The sequence below is a fragment of the Phaenicophaeus curvirostris genome, chromosome 1 (genome assembly GCF_032191515.1).
Source record: "Phaenicophaeus curvirostris isolate KB17595 chromosome 1, BPBGC_Pcur_1.0, whole genome shotgun sequence".
Taxonomy (NCBI): Eukaryota; Metazoa; Chordata; class Aves; order Cuculiformes; family Cuculidae; genus Phaenicophaeus; species Phaenicophaeus curvirostris.
The window spans coordinates 183,136,425-183,150,464 of NC_091392.1; the positions used below are offsets into that span (position 1 = coordinate 183,136,425).

General features: G+C 35.7%; 2 protein-coding genes across 11 annotated transcripts in view; both read left to right on the forward strand.

The window, feature by feature from the left end:
- SMAD9 (SMAD family member 9) overlaps positions 1-14,040 on the forward strand; it is a 340,867-nt gene that overhangs the window by 209,942 nt on the left and 116,885 nt on the right. The gene's annotated exons all lie outside the window — the stretch shown is intronic.
- Positions 1-14,040, forward strand: part of SUPT20H (SPT20 homolog, SAGA complex component) — a 32,771-nt gene that overhangs the window by 1,857 nt on the left and 16,874 nt on the right. For 6 of the 10 annotated variants that reach the window (XM_069882145.1, XM_069882194.1, XM_069882162.1 and 3 more), the window contains exons 3-15: positions 653-688; positions 1,819-1,877; positions 1,961-2,027; positions 3,825-3,954; positions 4,559-4,662; positions 5,187-5,303; positions 5,433-5,486; positions 6,281-6,420; positions 7,683-7,839; positions 7,924-7,980; positions 8,998-9,069; positions 10,537-10,694; positions 13,377-13,409. In XM_069882145.1, coding sequence (XP_069738246.1) covers positions 653-688; positions 1,819-1,877; positions 1,961-2,027; positions 3,825-3,954; positions 4,559-4,662; positions 5,187-5,303; positions 5,433-5,486; positions 6,281-6,420; positions 7,683-7,839; positions 7,924-7,980; positions 8,998-9,069; positions 10,537-10,694; positions 13,377-13,409 — 1,184 coding nt within the window. The remainder of the gene's footprint in view (positions 1-652; positions 689-1,818; positions 1,878-1,960; positions 2,028-3,824; positions 3,955-4,558; positions 4,663-5,186; positions 5,304-5,432; positions 5,487-6,280; positions 6,421-7,682; positions 7,840-7,923; positions 7,981-8,997; positions 9,070-10,536; positions 10,695-13,376; positions 13,410-14,040) is intronic. The other 4 variants (XM_069882154.1, XM_069882228.1, XM_069882172.1 and 1 more) reach the window with 1 other exon arrangement.

Here is a 14,040-nt window from a genome sequence, read left to right on the forward strand (position 1 = left end):
CAAATATTTTTGCTGTATATTTCTTTGCTCTTACTGTTGTATGCTTCCCCCCCACAGCACTAGATTCTCTTCTAATGTATGAAATAACTAGTTCTGCTGTTCATGGGGCATGTCCTTCCATTCCTTGAGGTTCAAGTAAAGGCATTTGCTTTCATGAACAGCTGATAGGGGTGGATTAAACTGAGGAAACAACACAAATATGTATGTAGGAAGTAGTATCTATTACAAGTGTTTCTAAAATTTACTAAGGAGTGGAAGAGTCTCCCAAAGCTCTTCACTCTGTTTATTGAATAGTGTAGCCTAGATCCTCTATTTGTCATCTCCAATTATTTTGCTTAATATTTGTTATTACTTTTATTAGGTGTAATTTCTGTTCCTACTTTTAGTTCAAAATGCCTTTAATTGTCCTAAGATTTCATTATTTAGTTAAAACCTTGCAAGTGTAGACACTTGGTAGCGTGATTAATTACTGTTGATGCAGTTGCATGAGGTTTCAACTGCTAAATTTAGTATGTGCCAAAGAATGTTTGAGCCTGTCTTCTAACTATGAATTCATATCAGTAGTAATAGAGTGTTTTGTAGTGATTTTTGTGTATGAGAGTGTTTAAACAGCTAATGTACTTCCTGAAAAAAATCTTTCTAATTCTTGCAGCAACAAGCTTTAGAACTGGCACTGGATCGTGCAGAGGTAAGGAGTAGCTATGTTTTTTGTTTGCACATAATATATTATTCTCACAGTTAAAAAATAACTGCTGTATTTTCGTATTTCTTCTGAAAAGTACAAGAGGAACAGGTTATGTAAATGTTTGTGTGTATAAAGAATTATCATACACGTAATGCTGGTTTTGCAAAATTCTCACTAGAATTGCTACTTCATTTGTCTCTTTCCTGTTGCACTAAAATCATCATCAGATGCAATAATGCTTTGGACAGGCTATGCAGGGCCTCTGTTTCCCCATTAAAATCATCAAATCTGTGTGCTATGAAATAGGCAGAGTGGTACAGTGGTGATCCAGAGAGAGCTGGCAGAAATATATGGCAAAATCCTGTGTTTAAGGGTAGCTCACTTACAACAGAGAGGCAGGTGTCTTCACATCCGTGTTGTTTCATGTTGACATCTGATATAATGCTTACCTTGGACCCTGTTATGGGAAATAGGCGTTTCTGTAGGAAAACCTCTTTCCATTGAAATCCTGAACTTAGCTGTTAAGCAAAATGCTTCAGACGAACAATAGAGATTTGACAAAAGCTTGTTAGAATATAAATTGTATTTAATGTAGGGTAGTATCTTTATTCTTTTTAAATAAAAATATTTAATGTACATGAATTATATTCATTATATGCAGCTCTATAGAGCAAACTAGCGTGAATGCAAGAAACAAGGGCAAATTAAACTTCCTGAAGTTGGTCATGTAGAGGGGTACTTTATTTGTAAATATTGTTGAGCCAGTATGCGTTAACTTGATTGTATGTTATCATGTTAAATTCAGTAGTGTTTACTGCGGTAGTTAACGAAGTACAGCAGTATTATTTACTACTGTAAATACAAAAAATGAATGTAAAATCAAGACTTTGCATGCAACTTATGCCATAGCCATGAAATGCTGTGTTTCACAGCTAAGTTGAGCTTTGTCCTTCTTGGTGACAGTAATGCACGCGGGATTATGTCTAGTATGGTTTTGAAACAAGCATGTACCATAATCATTAATAACTTTCTTTATCCATAGAACACTGTCTGGTAATGAAGTTGTATGGTAGCTGGAATTAGATTTTATACATGTTGTTCTTTGTTTATCTTTGTTTATTTTTCTCTTCTAGTATATCATTGAAAGTGCCCGTCAGAGACCTCCCAAAAGAAAATATTTATCCAGTGGAAGGTAGTAAGAGTTTCATTGTTTAGCTTTTACATAGCTTTTCTTTGATTTAATTTTGGTTACATTTTAACCTTTTTCAATTTCAGAAAATCTGTATTTCAAAAACTCTATGATTTATATATAGAAGAATGTGAAAAAGAGCCTGAGATAAAGGTAAGTGGAAATTGTTAAGATGTTTTTCATTGTTGTCTGAACAGGCAAATTCAGAAAATACTTGATTTATTTTGCATTATTTGTTTGTTTAAAAAAAGAATAGATTCTGGTTACTGTTTTAGTTATCTAAGGCTAAGACCACAGGAGAAACAATTATTATGACTTTAGTGGACTGAACTCTGTAATTTAATAGCATCTTCTTAGTTCAGTTTTAATTAAAAAACAAGTGGTAGGAGGGCCAATGACCACCTGGAATCCCTCAATCTGTTTTTAAAGGTAATGAAGTAGAATGCTGACAGAGGATTGCAAAGATGGCATTCTTGAGGTGCTTTTCTATATGTGAAAAGAGAATTTCAAAAAAATGGTCTAGAAAGGAGAGGGGTGTCTGACAAGTTCTAGATAACAGTACTATTAAAATAAGTACCTGATATAATATGAATAGCAAGGCCTAGTCTGGATCGAATGACCTAGTCAGTCTGACTTAATCCTGTGTCACTGAAGTCATTTGTGGTCAAGTTCCAGGGCTGCATGCATTGTTGTTGGCATTGCTTTGAGAATAAAATTGTGTAGCGTGACTGCCCTAGGTAGAAATGGTGGAGAATTTTTTAGAATCTGTGCTTTGTTGTACATTTAGATTTACTTCTTCGATAACAGATGAATTGCTAGTGTGTAGTGCTTAGCAACAATAAATCTAAGGTGTAGTAGGCACAAGCTACTTTGTTCAACTGTGAATACCAAATGGAATGAGAAGAACAAGCAGTGAAGCCTGCTGTATTGCTGCTGCGAAAGGAACTAAAAACCAATGAGAAGACAAATGCAAATGAGATATTAGTTACTACGTGCATGTAATTCTTTTGTGTGACTCTGATTTAGTTGGTTTTATTTAGCATATTATGCTGATTCTAATCACAGTCATGAGTAAGGTGTTAAGCTTAAAGATTAAAACATCAGTAGTGAATGGCTAACAATGTTTGCACAGCAGGAACCGGATCAGGCTTGCTAGACTAGAATCTGAAAAAGATCCTAGGATTTCAGTGTAAAAGTTTCTGCTATATGAAATGAGTAGTTGTGAAGGCTTAGTAGAGCAGTAGGATGTAAAATTATCTGAGGTTTAGAATTCAATGTTCTAAGGAGGCTTCAAAAATGTTTAACTTGTAGGATACCTTTGAAACATACGAACCGGGTTTTTTTGTATACCTGTTATATGTGGAAAAAGATCATTCTTACAGTTAAATAAGGTAGTCCCTGCAGCTACTGGACCAAATTTCAGCAAATGGAGGCAAGGCAATGCAATTAATAAAGCTTCCAAATGGTGTAATTCAATATTTAAATCCTGCTTCTGTTAGGAATATTCATTTTTTTTTTTGCTTCATATTTTTTGTTGTCAAATGGTGTATAATTAACTGTATAAATTGTGCTCATAGAAGTGATACAGATAATCATAGAATCACCAGGTTGGAAAAGACCTCTTGGATCATCAAGTCCAACCATCCTGATCTGCCACTAAACCACAATAGTGCACTGTAGATTTACATTGTGGCATGGAGTCATCTTTTTAACTGTATTGTCTGGGTTTTTTTTAGTTTAAATGAATGTTTTTTTAAAAAAAACCTCTGTGTATAAGCGTGTATAGCAATACATAATGAATATACTCGGCTGAATGTATTCTAATTAAATTTAAGTGGGCTTGTTTAGATGTATACTTCAACACTAATCTAAATAATATTCTAGCAATTGCTTTTCTTTCTACTAATTGCTTGATGGTATTATGTTCATGAGCAATGTTTACTTTTAAAGCAGAAGCTGAGGCGAAATGTGAATTTGCTTGAGAAGCTGGTTATGCAGGAGACGTTGTCATGTCTGGTAGTGAACCTCTATCCAGGAAATGAGGGTTATTCACTTATGCTCAGGGGAAAAAATGGTTCAGGTAATATTTCTGCTATTTCGTTTTCAAAAATATTTTGAATGCTCTGAATAGTTAGAATGTGTTGCTGCTTACATTTAAATGTTTTATTTCTAACATAATCCTTTGTGGAAAAAACAACAACTGTACTTGATCTAAAAATCTGCACAAAGCTGACGTGCTCAGAAATGATCTCTGTGCATTGTACATCAGTAGGTATTAGTCTTTTGATTGCTTTCCATTCTCTTATTTCCCTCTGGCTTCCTGAGTTACTTATCCGAGTTTCTCTTGCTTCAGGTTCCTTCTATACCTTATGAAACAAGAAATTGTTTCTTTCACTGCTTCCTAAATCTAGGATTTTGATGTGCAATAAGAGCATATCATTTGGCAGAAAAAATTTCAGCCATTGAGCTGTAAAGGCATGTTGCCTTCTGCACAGTAGGAGCAAAATCAAGCTCTGGGAACAGAAATGGATGTTAAAATTAATACTGTGTAAAAAAATGTTGCCTGCTTGGATAGGTTTCCACCAGCCCTGCTTTTTCCTGTGACAAGCTTGTTTTAGATTTCACATTGTTAAAGTTTGAACTTGGAAGGCAAAAGAAAAGCAATATGTTTTGTTTAAATTCAGATTCTGAGACCATTCGGCTGCCTTATGAGGAAGGAGAGCTGCTTGAATATTTGGATGCAGAGGAGCTACCACCTATTTTGGTTGATCTTTTAGAAAAATCTCAGGTTTGAAAGATTTTTTTATTGTTGTTATTCAGAAAGAACTTACATTTTGTACCCAGATATACCTTGATTTTTTGAATGCTTCACACAGGTGATTCCAACCACAAGACATAAAACACTTGTGCATTTGGAACTGCAATATTTAATGCCTCAAATTAAAATTTTAGTGTTATATAGGAGAAAAATACCAGAGAGAAAAGGATAGAAGAAAGATTGCTATGGTTAAGGCTGTGAAGTGACTTGAACTCTGTGCTTTAGCAAAATATCCTGTGCTCTTTGTCATTATTAAATATTTGACGTGGGAATTTTTCTTAAGACTACATTGCTGGCATATGAAAACACCACATTTGGTGCTTGTATTTTAGGTGTATATAGGTATGTAGTAAAGACCACTGGTCTGACCAAATTAGTGATTAGCTTTAGTTATAGTATCACTAAGTATTATATGATATATAACAAACTTCTTTTTGGAGGCAGAGGCAGGTATTTATTTATTTACAAGTTGTGGGTTTTTTTGTTTCAACTAGGTTAATATTTTTCATTGTGGATGTGTCATAGCAGAAATACGTGACTATAGGCAGTCGGGTAACATGAAATCTCCAACGTACCAAAGCAAGCACATTCTTTTGCGTCCTACAATGCAGGTAAGAGGTATTTTAAGTCATTCCTCAGTGTTAACAATAGTTACTAGAATGGATACAAACTATCACTGAACACATTTTGAGAAATCTTATTTAGTCGAAAGCTAATTGCTGTTATGTCTTCTTCCTCAGACTTTAATTTGTGATGTACATTCTATAACAAGTGACAACCACAAATGGACACAGGTGGGTTAGCAGTTATTTTTAAACTTTACAGTGATATGGTAAATACACAATAAAATAAAATGTACTTAAAGTATTTATTTGTTTAGTAAAATCTGATAGACAAAACTGATCGTGTTTTTTATTAATTCAGACTGTCAGTGATGCGCATAATGCTGCATGGTGCACAATCCAGTGAGCTGCCAAATTAACTTAATATCATCTTCCCACAAGATGCCATAGAAATCAAGGATTTGCTAAAAGTTTTATAGAATTTTAATTTTTGGTAATGCAGAATGACAGTATTGGAGTTACTCTAGCTAGTTTACCTTACTTCATTCTTCTTCTGCATACAGCCCCAGACAGCAGTTGGTGTCTAATGATGCAAGTGCTCATTTGTATTTCAGAGCACACAGTCATGCTCAAGTACATTTCAAATTGTAATTTAAAGTCCCAGATAGGTCATCTTAGTAGTACTCATTGCCAGTCCATCAATATAAATCACTGACAGAAAATAATTTCATTGCCACTAGTACTGTGTTTAAAACAAATGAACAAACAAAACAATTGGAAAAGCACAACATGACCCATACTTTTCAGAAGGACTTTTCATCCTGTTGAAAACCCACCTAAAGCTCTATAGCTCATAAAAATGGTTAGTGATTCTTAAGTGTTTAGTATCTTTTGTTGACTATCCACATGCTTTTTTTTTCCAATTTTCTTTAAGATAATGTGCACATATTTGTAGCTATATATCAACTTAATTAGTGTAAAAGTCTTCATACGTATACATTTATTAATAGCTGTGTATATTACAGGAGGACAAGCTTCTACTTGAGAGCCAACTTATTTTGGCTACAGCAGAGCCTTTGTGTCTTGACCCTTCAATAGCAGTGACCTGTACTACAAACAGACTTCTGTACAACAAGCAGAAGATGAATACTCGCCCCATGAAACGGTAGTTTTCAGTGTGAAGTGTTGAGGCTTTCTTTGAAATTTTATGAAGTGTTTCAAAGAAAAATATAAGCAATGTTTTACATAAAAATTTTGCTTCTCATATGTAATACCTACTTAAATACTAGGAATACGAGGAGCAGTGAAGAAGTATGTTGTTTTTAAGTGCTCGATATTGTAGTATATTTCAATTAGATGCTGTAATATGCTTATTTTTGTATATCAAAGAACGTGCATATATATTTTCTTAACATAATACATTATATTGCAGCTTAGATTTTGTCCTTTTTGTCATTATTCAGATGTAAGCTCTGTCAGATGTCAACTCAGTAATGTAAGATATATAAATGGATATCTTGCATTTTATTCTCTGATTTATTAAAAGCTATGTACAGGTTTAACCCCGAATGAGGAAATCGAGGGAATTATTTATGTGCTTGATATTTAGGCTAAATAGAAGTGTAGGCGTATTAGAGTCTTAGAAAGCTTAAAAGTAATGTGTAATAGAGTCTACACAAAATATTGAAATTGTTTCACGTCTGTGCATGGTTGTTCACTTTTTTCCACAAAAGCTCCAAACAGTTCACAATTTGTTCTGCCAAAAGTTACATTCACTCTGTAGAATGAAAATGTAATACTGGTCTGAAATATCCAAAACTAGATTTGCATTCTATTCTATTCTATTTGCAAATCAATGCTAGTGTGCAACAGGGGTAATGTCTAAAAAGATATAAGTGGTAGAATTGATGAAACTGTCCTTAAAATTAGAGCTTGCTGTTCAACAAACAAACCACTAGTAAAGCAGGCAGGAGTGTTAAATTAATCCAGAACAGCATTAATGTACCAAGGGGTTTGGCATAAGACAAGGAGTGGAGAGTAGCTACTGTGTTTATAGCTTCGTAGTTACATAAGCAGGACATAGATCTTTTGACAGAACTGAAGTCTGTGGTAATGTAGCAATATTTTAAGCTTGGCGACTTTTCAGTTAGTTACTCATTTTGACACTATACTTCAGTTATGCATTTCAAAAATAACCCTGTTCTTAGTGCTGAAAAACACAAACAGAATACTAATATTTTTTAAAAATACGAAATCAAGAATTTGAGTTGTACAGTGTAATCTAGAGTAACAGTTTTCAGTTAGTACTTCAAAACCTGTCCTTTAAGCACAATGTAAGTATTTCCCTGCATATTTTTGTGTTTATACACAGGCAGTGGGGAATTTCGTTTTGATGGTTTTGCAAGCCTGTCTGTCATTTTACCATAGGTGCTTCAAAAGGTACTCAAGGTCATCTCTGAACAGACAGCAGGAAGTAGCTCACTATTCAACTCCACCTCAGCTCAGACTACTTGACTACTTACAGAAAAGAAAGGAGAGGAAAGGAGCCCAACAGTATGACCTCAAAATTTCTAAAGCTGGGAATGTAAGTGCTCTGAGACGTAGATGGGTATACTTCTAGCTATTTATTTAAAACATTTAATACATTAATACTTTTTTCATCTTCCAGTGCGTAGATATGTGGAAACAGAACCCTTGCTACTTGACTGCACCTTCTGAAGTGGATGTAAGTCCAGTAGTTTCCATTAGCAATTATTAGCGATTGCATTGAACATTGTAGAGTATGAAGAAATTACTAAAGAGAGTATCCAGTATGAAAGCATGACCTCTAAATGGTGGGAGTGACTTTAACATTTAAAATGATTTTTCTGTACTGTAAGATATAAACACAAGCTAAATCACATAGGAATATAGTTCAATTGTAATGTGGTAGTTTGGATGAGGTAAACAGTGCAAATAGACTTCTAGTATTATTCATCTGTGGTTCAGTGCGCACATGCCTATTTGAAGTTGTCTGCTAATATAAAAAATAGAAAAAGAAAATAGGTAGGGAAATGATTTAAATTACTCAGTTTTCAGTTTGGTTGAAATTAGTCTTTTTTGACATGATACTACTGGACATAACATTTTCTGTAGTTTCATTGTTTATACAGAGAATTGTATTTGGGAATTCTTTGGATCATTCTGTGTCCATTCTTCTCTCAGGGTCATTCTCATTCTCAATGGTTTCTGGCACTGCCAGAACACATCCTGCTAGCATACAGAAGAGACTCAGTAGATAAGGCAAGATTGTGTTATAGCTTTGGACTAATGGGGCTGGCAAGAGCGCACACACATTAAATGATGCTGCAAGTTTGTACAAGCTTTCTTTCCCCTTGCACTTCAACAGTGTTGGACCCAACCTAATCAGAGACTTTTGAGTTGTGAAATTTCCTAACCATCTCACATTGCAGGCAGTGATTTCAATCTGTGATCTTAAGCTGTGTTTTGCACTTGTTAGGTTTAGCTTATAAAGTATGGTATAAGAGAAGAAACAAAGTTCTAAAGGTTCTGCAGTTCACTTTTTCTGTATGCATAACATGAAGATAGATGCTGTGTAAAATATCAAGCTATCCTTGCACTCACTTTGTAAGACTGTCATGTTAGACGCTGTTAAAAACAAGAAGCTGTGCTAGATTGACTTTAGCTCTGGCCCAATATGACTATTGTAACTACTTTTTTGCTATCTCTTATTTCCTTTAAGGTGGAAAAATATGCCAAAGTGGAAAAGTCTATCAAGCCTGATGACTCACAACCAACTGTCTGGCCAGCACATGTGAGTAGTTTAGACATTTGGCCAAACTTCACTGCCTCAAGTGCCTCTTATTTCAACAAAATCAAATAAATCTTCTCTCCCCTTATTTAATTCATCTTCCATGTGTTATATAGACACAACGAGATTACCACAGGTACTTGTAATTTCATACAGGGTGTCATGCATGTAATCAGTCTTGTAATTTCCTCAGGTCCTCCAGAAATATAAGCGAAACCAACTTCAATCTCCCAAGTGGCGTGTGCTGTTGCTGTGTAATAAAGAAAGCATAATGATTTAAAGGAAGCAGTACTATGCTCAAGAAATTGCTTTTTTTACCTAGATACTCAAAGATCGGTAGAAAAGAGCTTCTGTTCGGTCTTAAAATCAAAACGTTAAATTTGGAAAGAGATTAATATTAAATACCCCTTCCAAAAAGTTCGTTCTGCAATGCTTAAGTTGAACCTTAATATTTTTGGCATAAACGATTTGATGAGAAGTAGTCTTTGAACATAGCCATAAATAAATTCATTAACTCTGTGTAATTTTGGAGGCAAGATACTATCTTTATTAACAGCATCTGTCATGTTGTCTTTGTAGTTTCATAGTAGAAAGTAATACTTTCCTATAGAACCTAATCTTCATCTCTGACATTATATGCGGAACTTCTTTTTGCATTGTCATAATTTATGTATAACTGTTTCTCTATGTGAGGTCCAACACAAAAAACCACCAAGATTGTCTGTAACTCTTTTTGTTTAATAAATTAAGAAAATCAACTAAGTCACCTTCTAAGTTGAGGTAGCTGGCAATGTTCAAAGCAATCCCACAGATCATTTTCTGAAAGGCTGTTGAGAATCTTCGTAGTTTTTAATTTTGCAAATTTTTTTTAATTTTCAAAGTGGGTTACTTTGAGCAGTGACTTGATCTTTTGGATCTCTTCACCATCAGCCTCAATCAGTAATTGAAACGTTTCCATTGCATATGTCATCAAGAAACTTGATGTTAAGTCACTTATCTTGCACACCAAAATTTTCTGACTGAGGGTAAGAAAACATTTATATTTGAACATGTATCCATTTGTACTGAGTGAAGCAATTGAGTTGAGCCTTGTCTCCCTGTGACAGGTTAGAACATGTCCTATAACCGTCTCTTTGTCTCTCCCCTCCCACTCTTGGTTCCAGAGCTATAGGGTTAGTCTTGGGATTTTTTGTGTCAGATCCTGTATGTTTACCTAGTCTACTTTTCCAGATCTTATATGCAATACTTTTGTATTTTAAAGAGTTGAATAACTTTCTCATCTCATCCTTATAGATAACTTTTTCTCAAATAAATTTAATTTTAGATAATGCACCCGTTCTTATGGAGTGTTACTTAACTACCTTTCTTACAGAGTGTTTCTCAATATATTGTATAGAACAGACATTTTACTAGCTGTATCTGTTATCACTTGTTTAGGACTTATTTGGTTATTTTCTTCTGTCTTTCTAGGAAATAAAAGATGATTATGTGTTTGAATGTGAAGTTGGTAATCAACTTCAGAAAACAAAACTGACCATATTTCAATCTCTTGGCAATCCCTTGTACTATGGTAAAATTCAGACACTGAAAGGTGATGAGGAAAATGACAACCTGTTAACTCCATCACAGTAAGTTACATGTTCTTTTAAACTGTGCTGTGATCTGGTAGATGAAGGAATACAAACATACTTATACTTTTCAGTCATAAAAATATTTCAGATCTAGAAAGCTGATTGAAGAGTTTTGATCAAAAAAGTGAGCTAATAAACCTAAAGTTTCTTTTAACAAAAAAAAAAAAAGAAACAACAAAACAAAATGTGTTCAAGCGGTCACCATATCTTAAATATACTTTCATGTTAAATCTGTGTGTTATTTTACATTGAAGATATATTGCTTTAAAAAGAAGAAAACAACAAACCGACCAGCCCCCTCAAATTGTGGGGAAATTTTGAGACATAGCATGCTTTTTCACTGTTACTTATAATTTTGGTTGTTGTCAAAATTCACGTTATGCTGTGAGACCATAAGACTTGATTATATCATATTTGCATTTATGCAGAGAAATTCAGGCTGAATCAATGATGAGGAAAAACATGAGCTTTTAAGAAGCTTCATCACTTTAAATTGTTTTGAATCTACTATTGTTGACTGTGGGTCTAGGAAGATTCTCTATTTTTGGGTCTTGGGGTTAACCCTTGTTCACTACGTCCTGTGTGACGGGCAGGTGTTCAGCCATCTCCAGGATAGCAGGGCTACATCACATATAACGGTTACTTGGGAAGACAAAACTCCTTAACTCCAAACATGACCCTCCTTCCTTCTTCCTCCAGCTTTATATGCTGAGCATGATGTCATGTGGTATTGAATATCCCTTGGGTCATTTGAGATCAGCTGTCCTGGCTGTGTCTCCTCCCAGCTTGGTGTGCACCCCCAGCCCACTTGCTGGTGGTGCAGGGTGAGAAGCAGAAAAGGCCCAGAGTCTGTGTAAGCACTGCTCAGCAATGATGAAAACATACCTGTGTTAGCAACATTGTTTCCAGCACAAATCCAGAACATAACCCCATAGGAGCTACTATGAAGAAAATTAACTCTGTCCCAGTCAAAACCAGCACACACATGTAGTACTGATATTCCATGAAGAACAGTGCTAACTTGCAGTTGTGTAATAATGGCAATTGCTGGCAATGCAAAGGATCTATAGGTCTTAGGTTCCTGGGCTTTTTTGGAAATCTCTGATCTAGTCCATCATTTTTAAGACATTACCAGTTGAAGTTCGTCACAATTTTTTATTTCCTCGTTGGAAAACTTCGTCATATGAACTGAAAGATGCAGAAGACATTTTTGTTCTGCTCCCAGCCCAAACCATTCTATGATTATGTGATGAATATGCTCAGACCTGTAAATCCCTTTCATTGCCAGCATTATTACATAACCTGTGCCAGTGTTTCACCATCCTCATTGTAAATAATTTCTTCTTTATATCTAGTCTAAGTCACCTTCTTTTAGATTAAAACCATTACCTCTTGTCCTGTCACAACTGACCGTGCTAAAAAGTTTATTCCCCATCTTTCTTATAAGACCCCTTTAAGTACTAGAAGGCCTCTGTCTCCTCAGAGCCTTTTCCTCTATATGGTAAACAACCCCAACTCCCTCAGCCTTTTCTCATAGGAGAAGTGCTCCAGGCCTCTAATCAATTTTGTGGCTCTCCTCTGGACCTGCTCCAACAGGTCTGTTTCTGTCCTGTGCTGAGGGCTTCAGAGCTGGTCTTGCCAAAGAACAGTAGAGGGGCAGAATCACCTTCCTTGAGCACCTAGCCATGTTGCTTTTGATGCAGCCAAGGGTACAGTTGGCCTTCTGGGCTGTGAGCACACATTGCCAGCTCATGTCCAGCTTTTTTTTTTTCATCCCTCAGTACCCCCAGGTCCTTCTCTGCAGCACTGCTCTCAATCTTTTCATCTCCCAGCCTTTGTTGATACTGGGCGTTGGCCCAAGCCAGGTGCAGGACCTTGAACCTGACATTGTTGAACCTCATGAGGTTCCCATGTGCCCACTTCTCAAGCTTGTCCAGGTCCCTCTGGGTGGCATCGCGTCCCTCAAGTGTGTCAGTCATGCCACTCAGCTTGGTGTTGTCTGTAAACTTGCTGAGAATGCACTTGAACCCACTATCCATGTCATTGATGAAGATACTAAACAGTACTGATCCCACTATGGACCCCTGCAGGACACCACTTTTCACCAGTCTCCATCTGGGCATTGAGCTGTTGACTACTACCCTCTGGATGTGACTGTCCAACCAATTTGTCATCTACCAAGCAGTCCACCCATCAAATCCCCATCTCTCCAGTTTAGATAGATGTTATTGGGGACCGTGGCAAAGGCCTTAAGGAAGTCCAGATGGATTACATCCATAGCTTTTCCCTTGTCCGCTGATATAGTCCCTCCATCGTAGAAGGCCACTGGATATTGATATGTTGATTTATACATAATTCTTCCCTTGTACTTTTTTGCAGTAGCAGTTATTCACTTCCACTTTTTGAAAAGAGAAAACTTCCGTATTCTTCCTCTTGCTTTATAGATAATTTATTCTTAAAGGAGACCATGTGTGTATATTTTATATATTATGAACCCAAATTTGTCTTTCAATTACTAAATAATGCCCAGTCCATTAAATGAATACAATAGGTCTTGTGTTTTCAGCAGGTCTGAAGAAAAGAGCAGCATTGACAGTCATTCAAAGTTCTGTGATTATAAAAACTTGTTCTTTTATTTCAATTTATGACTGAAAATTTATTGTGTGTTTTACATTTCAGGTTCCTTATTGGTTCGAAGACTGATGCTGAAAGGTAAATTAATATAATATATATGCAACCATTTGAATTGATACCAAATAATTAATTCTGTTTCTTTTAGCGATTGTCACTGCTAGTATTACAGTTACAGAAACAAATGCAAAACAGATGAGGAAAATAAGATGAATTAATCATCGTTAGAAGTAGGATACAGAGTGCAGTTTTGATATTTATCAAGCAAGGAAGAATAGAGGAAAGGAAATACGTGAATACAGCTTGTCCCACTCGCTAAATTTGAAGCATTCTGTTACAGTTTGCCCAGTTATTCTTGATTACACAGGTAATTGTAAAATTCTGAGAGCACTTAGCAGGAGTTTCATCTTGACACTTTCTGCGGTAAATTAGCAATCATGGAAATTTTCATTTGAACTTTAAGGGTAATCTAGGAATTTAATAGAACTTATTTTAACATTTTGTGCATTACTTGAATCTGCTTTTTTAGTGAAGGAAAAAATTTTTCATGGAAAGGGTTATAAGGCGGTGGAACAGGCTGCCCAAGGAGGTGGTTGAGTCACCTTCCCTGGAGGTGTTTAAGGCATGGGTGGACGAGGTGCTGAGGGCATGGTTTAGTGTTTGATAGGAATGGTTGGACTTGATGCTCCGGTGGGTCTTTTCCAACCTGGTG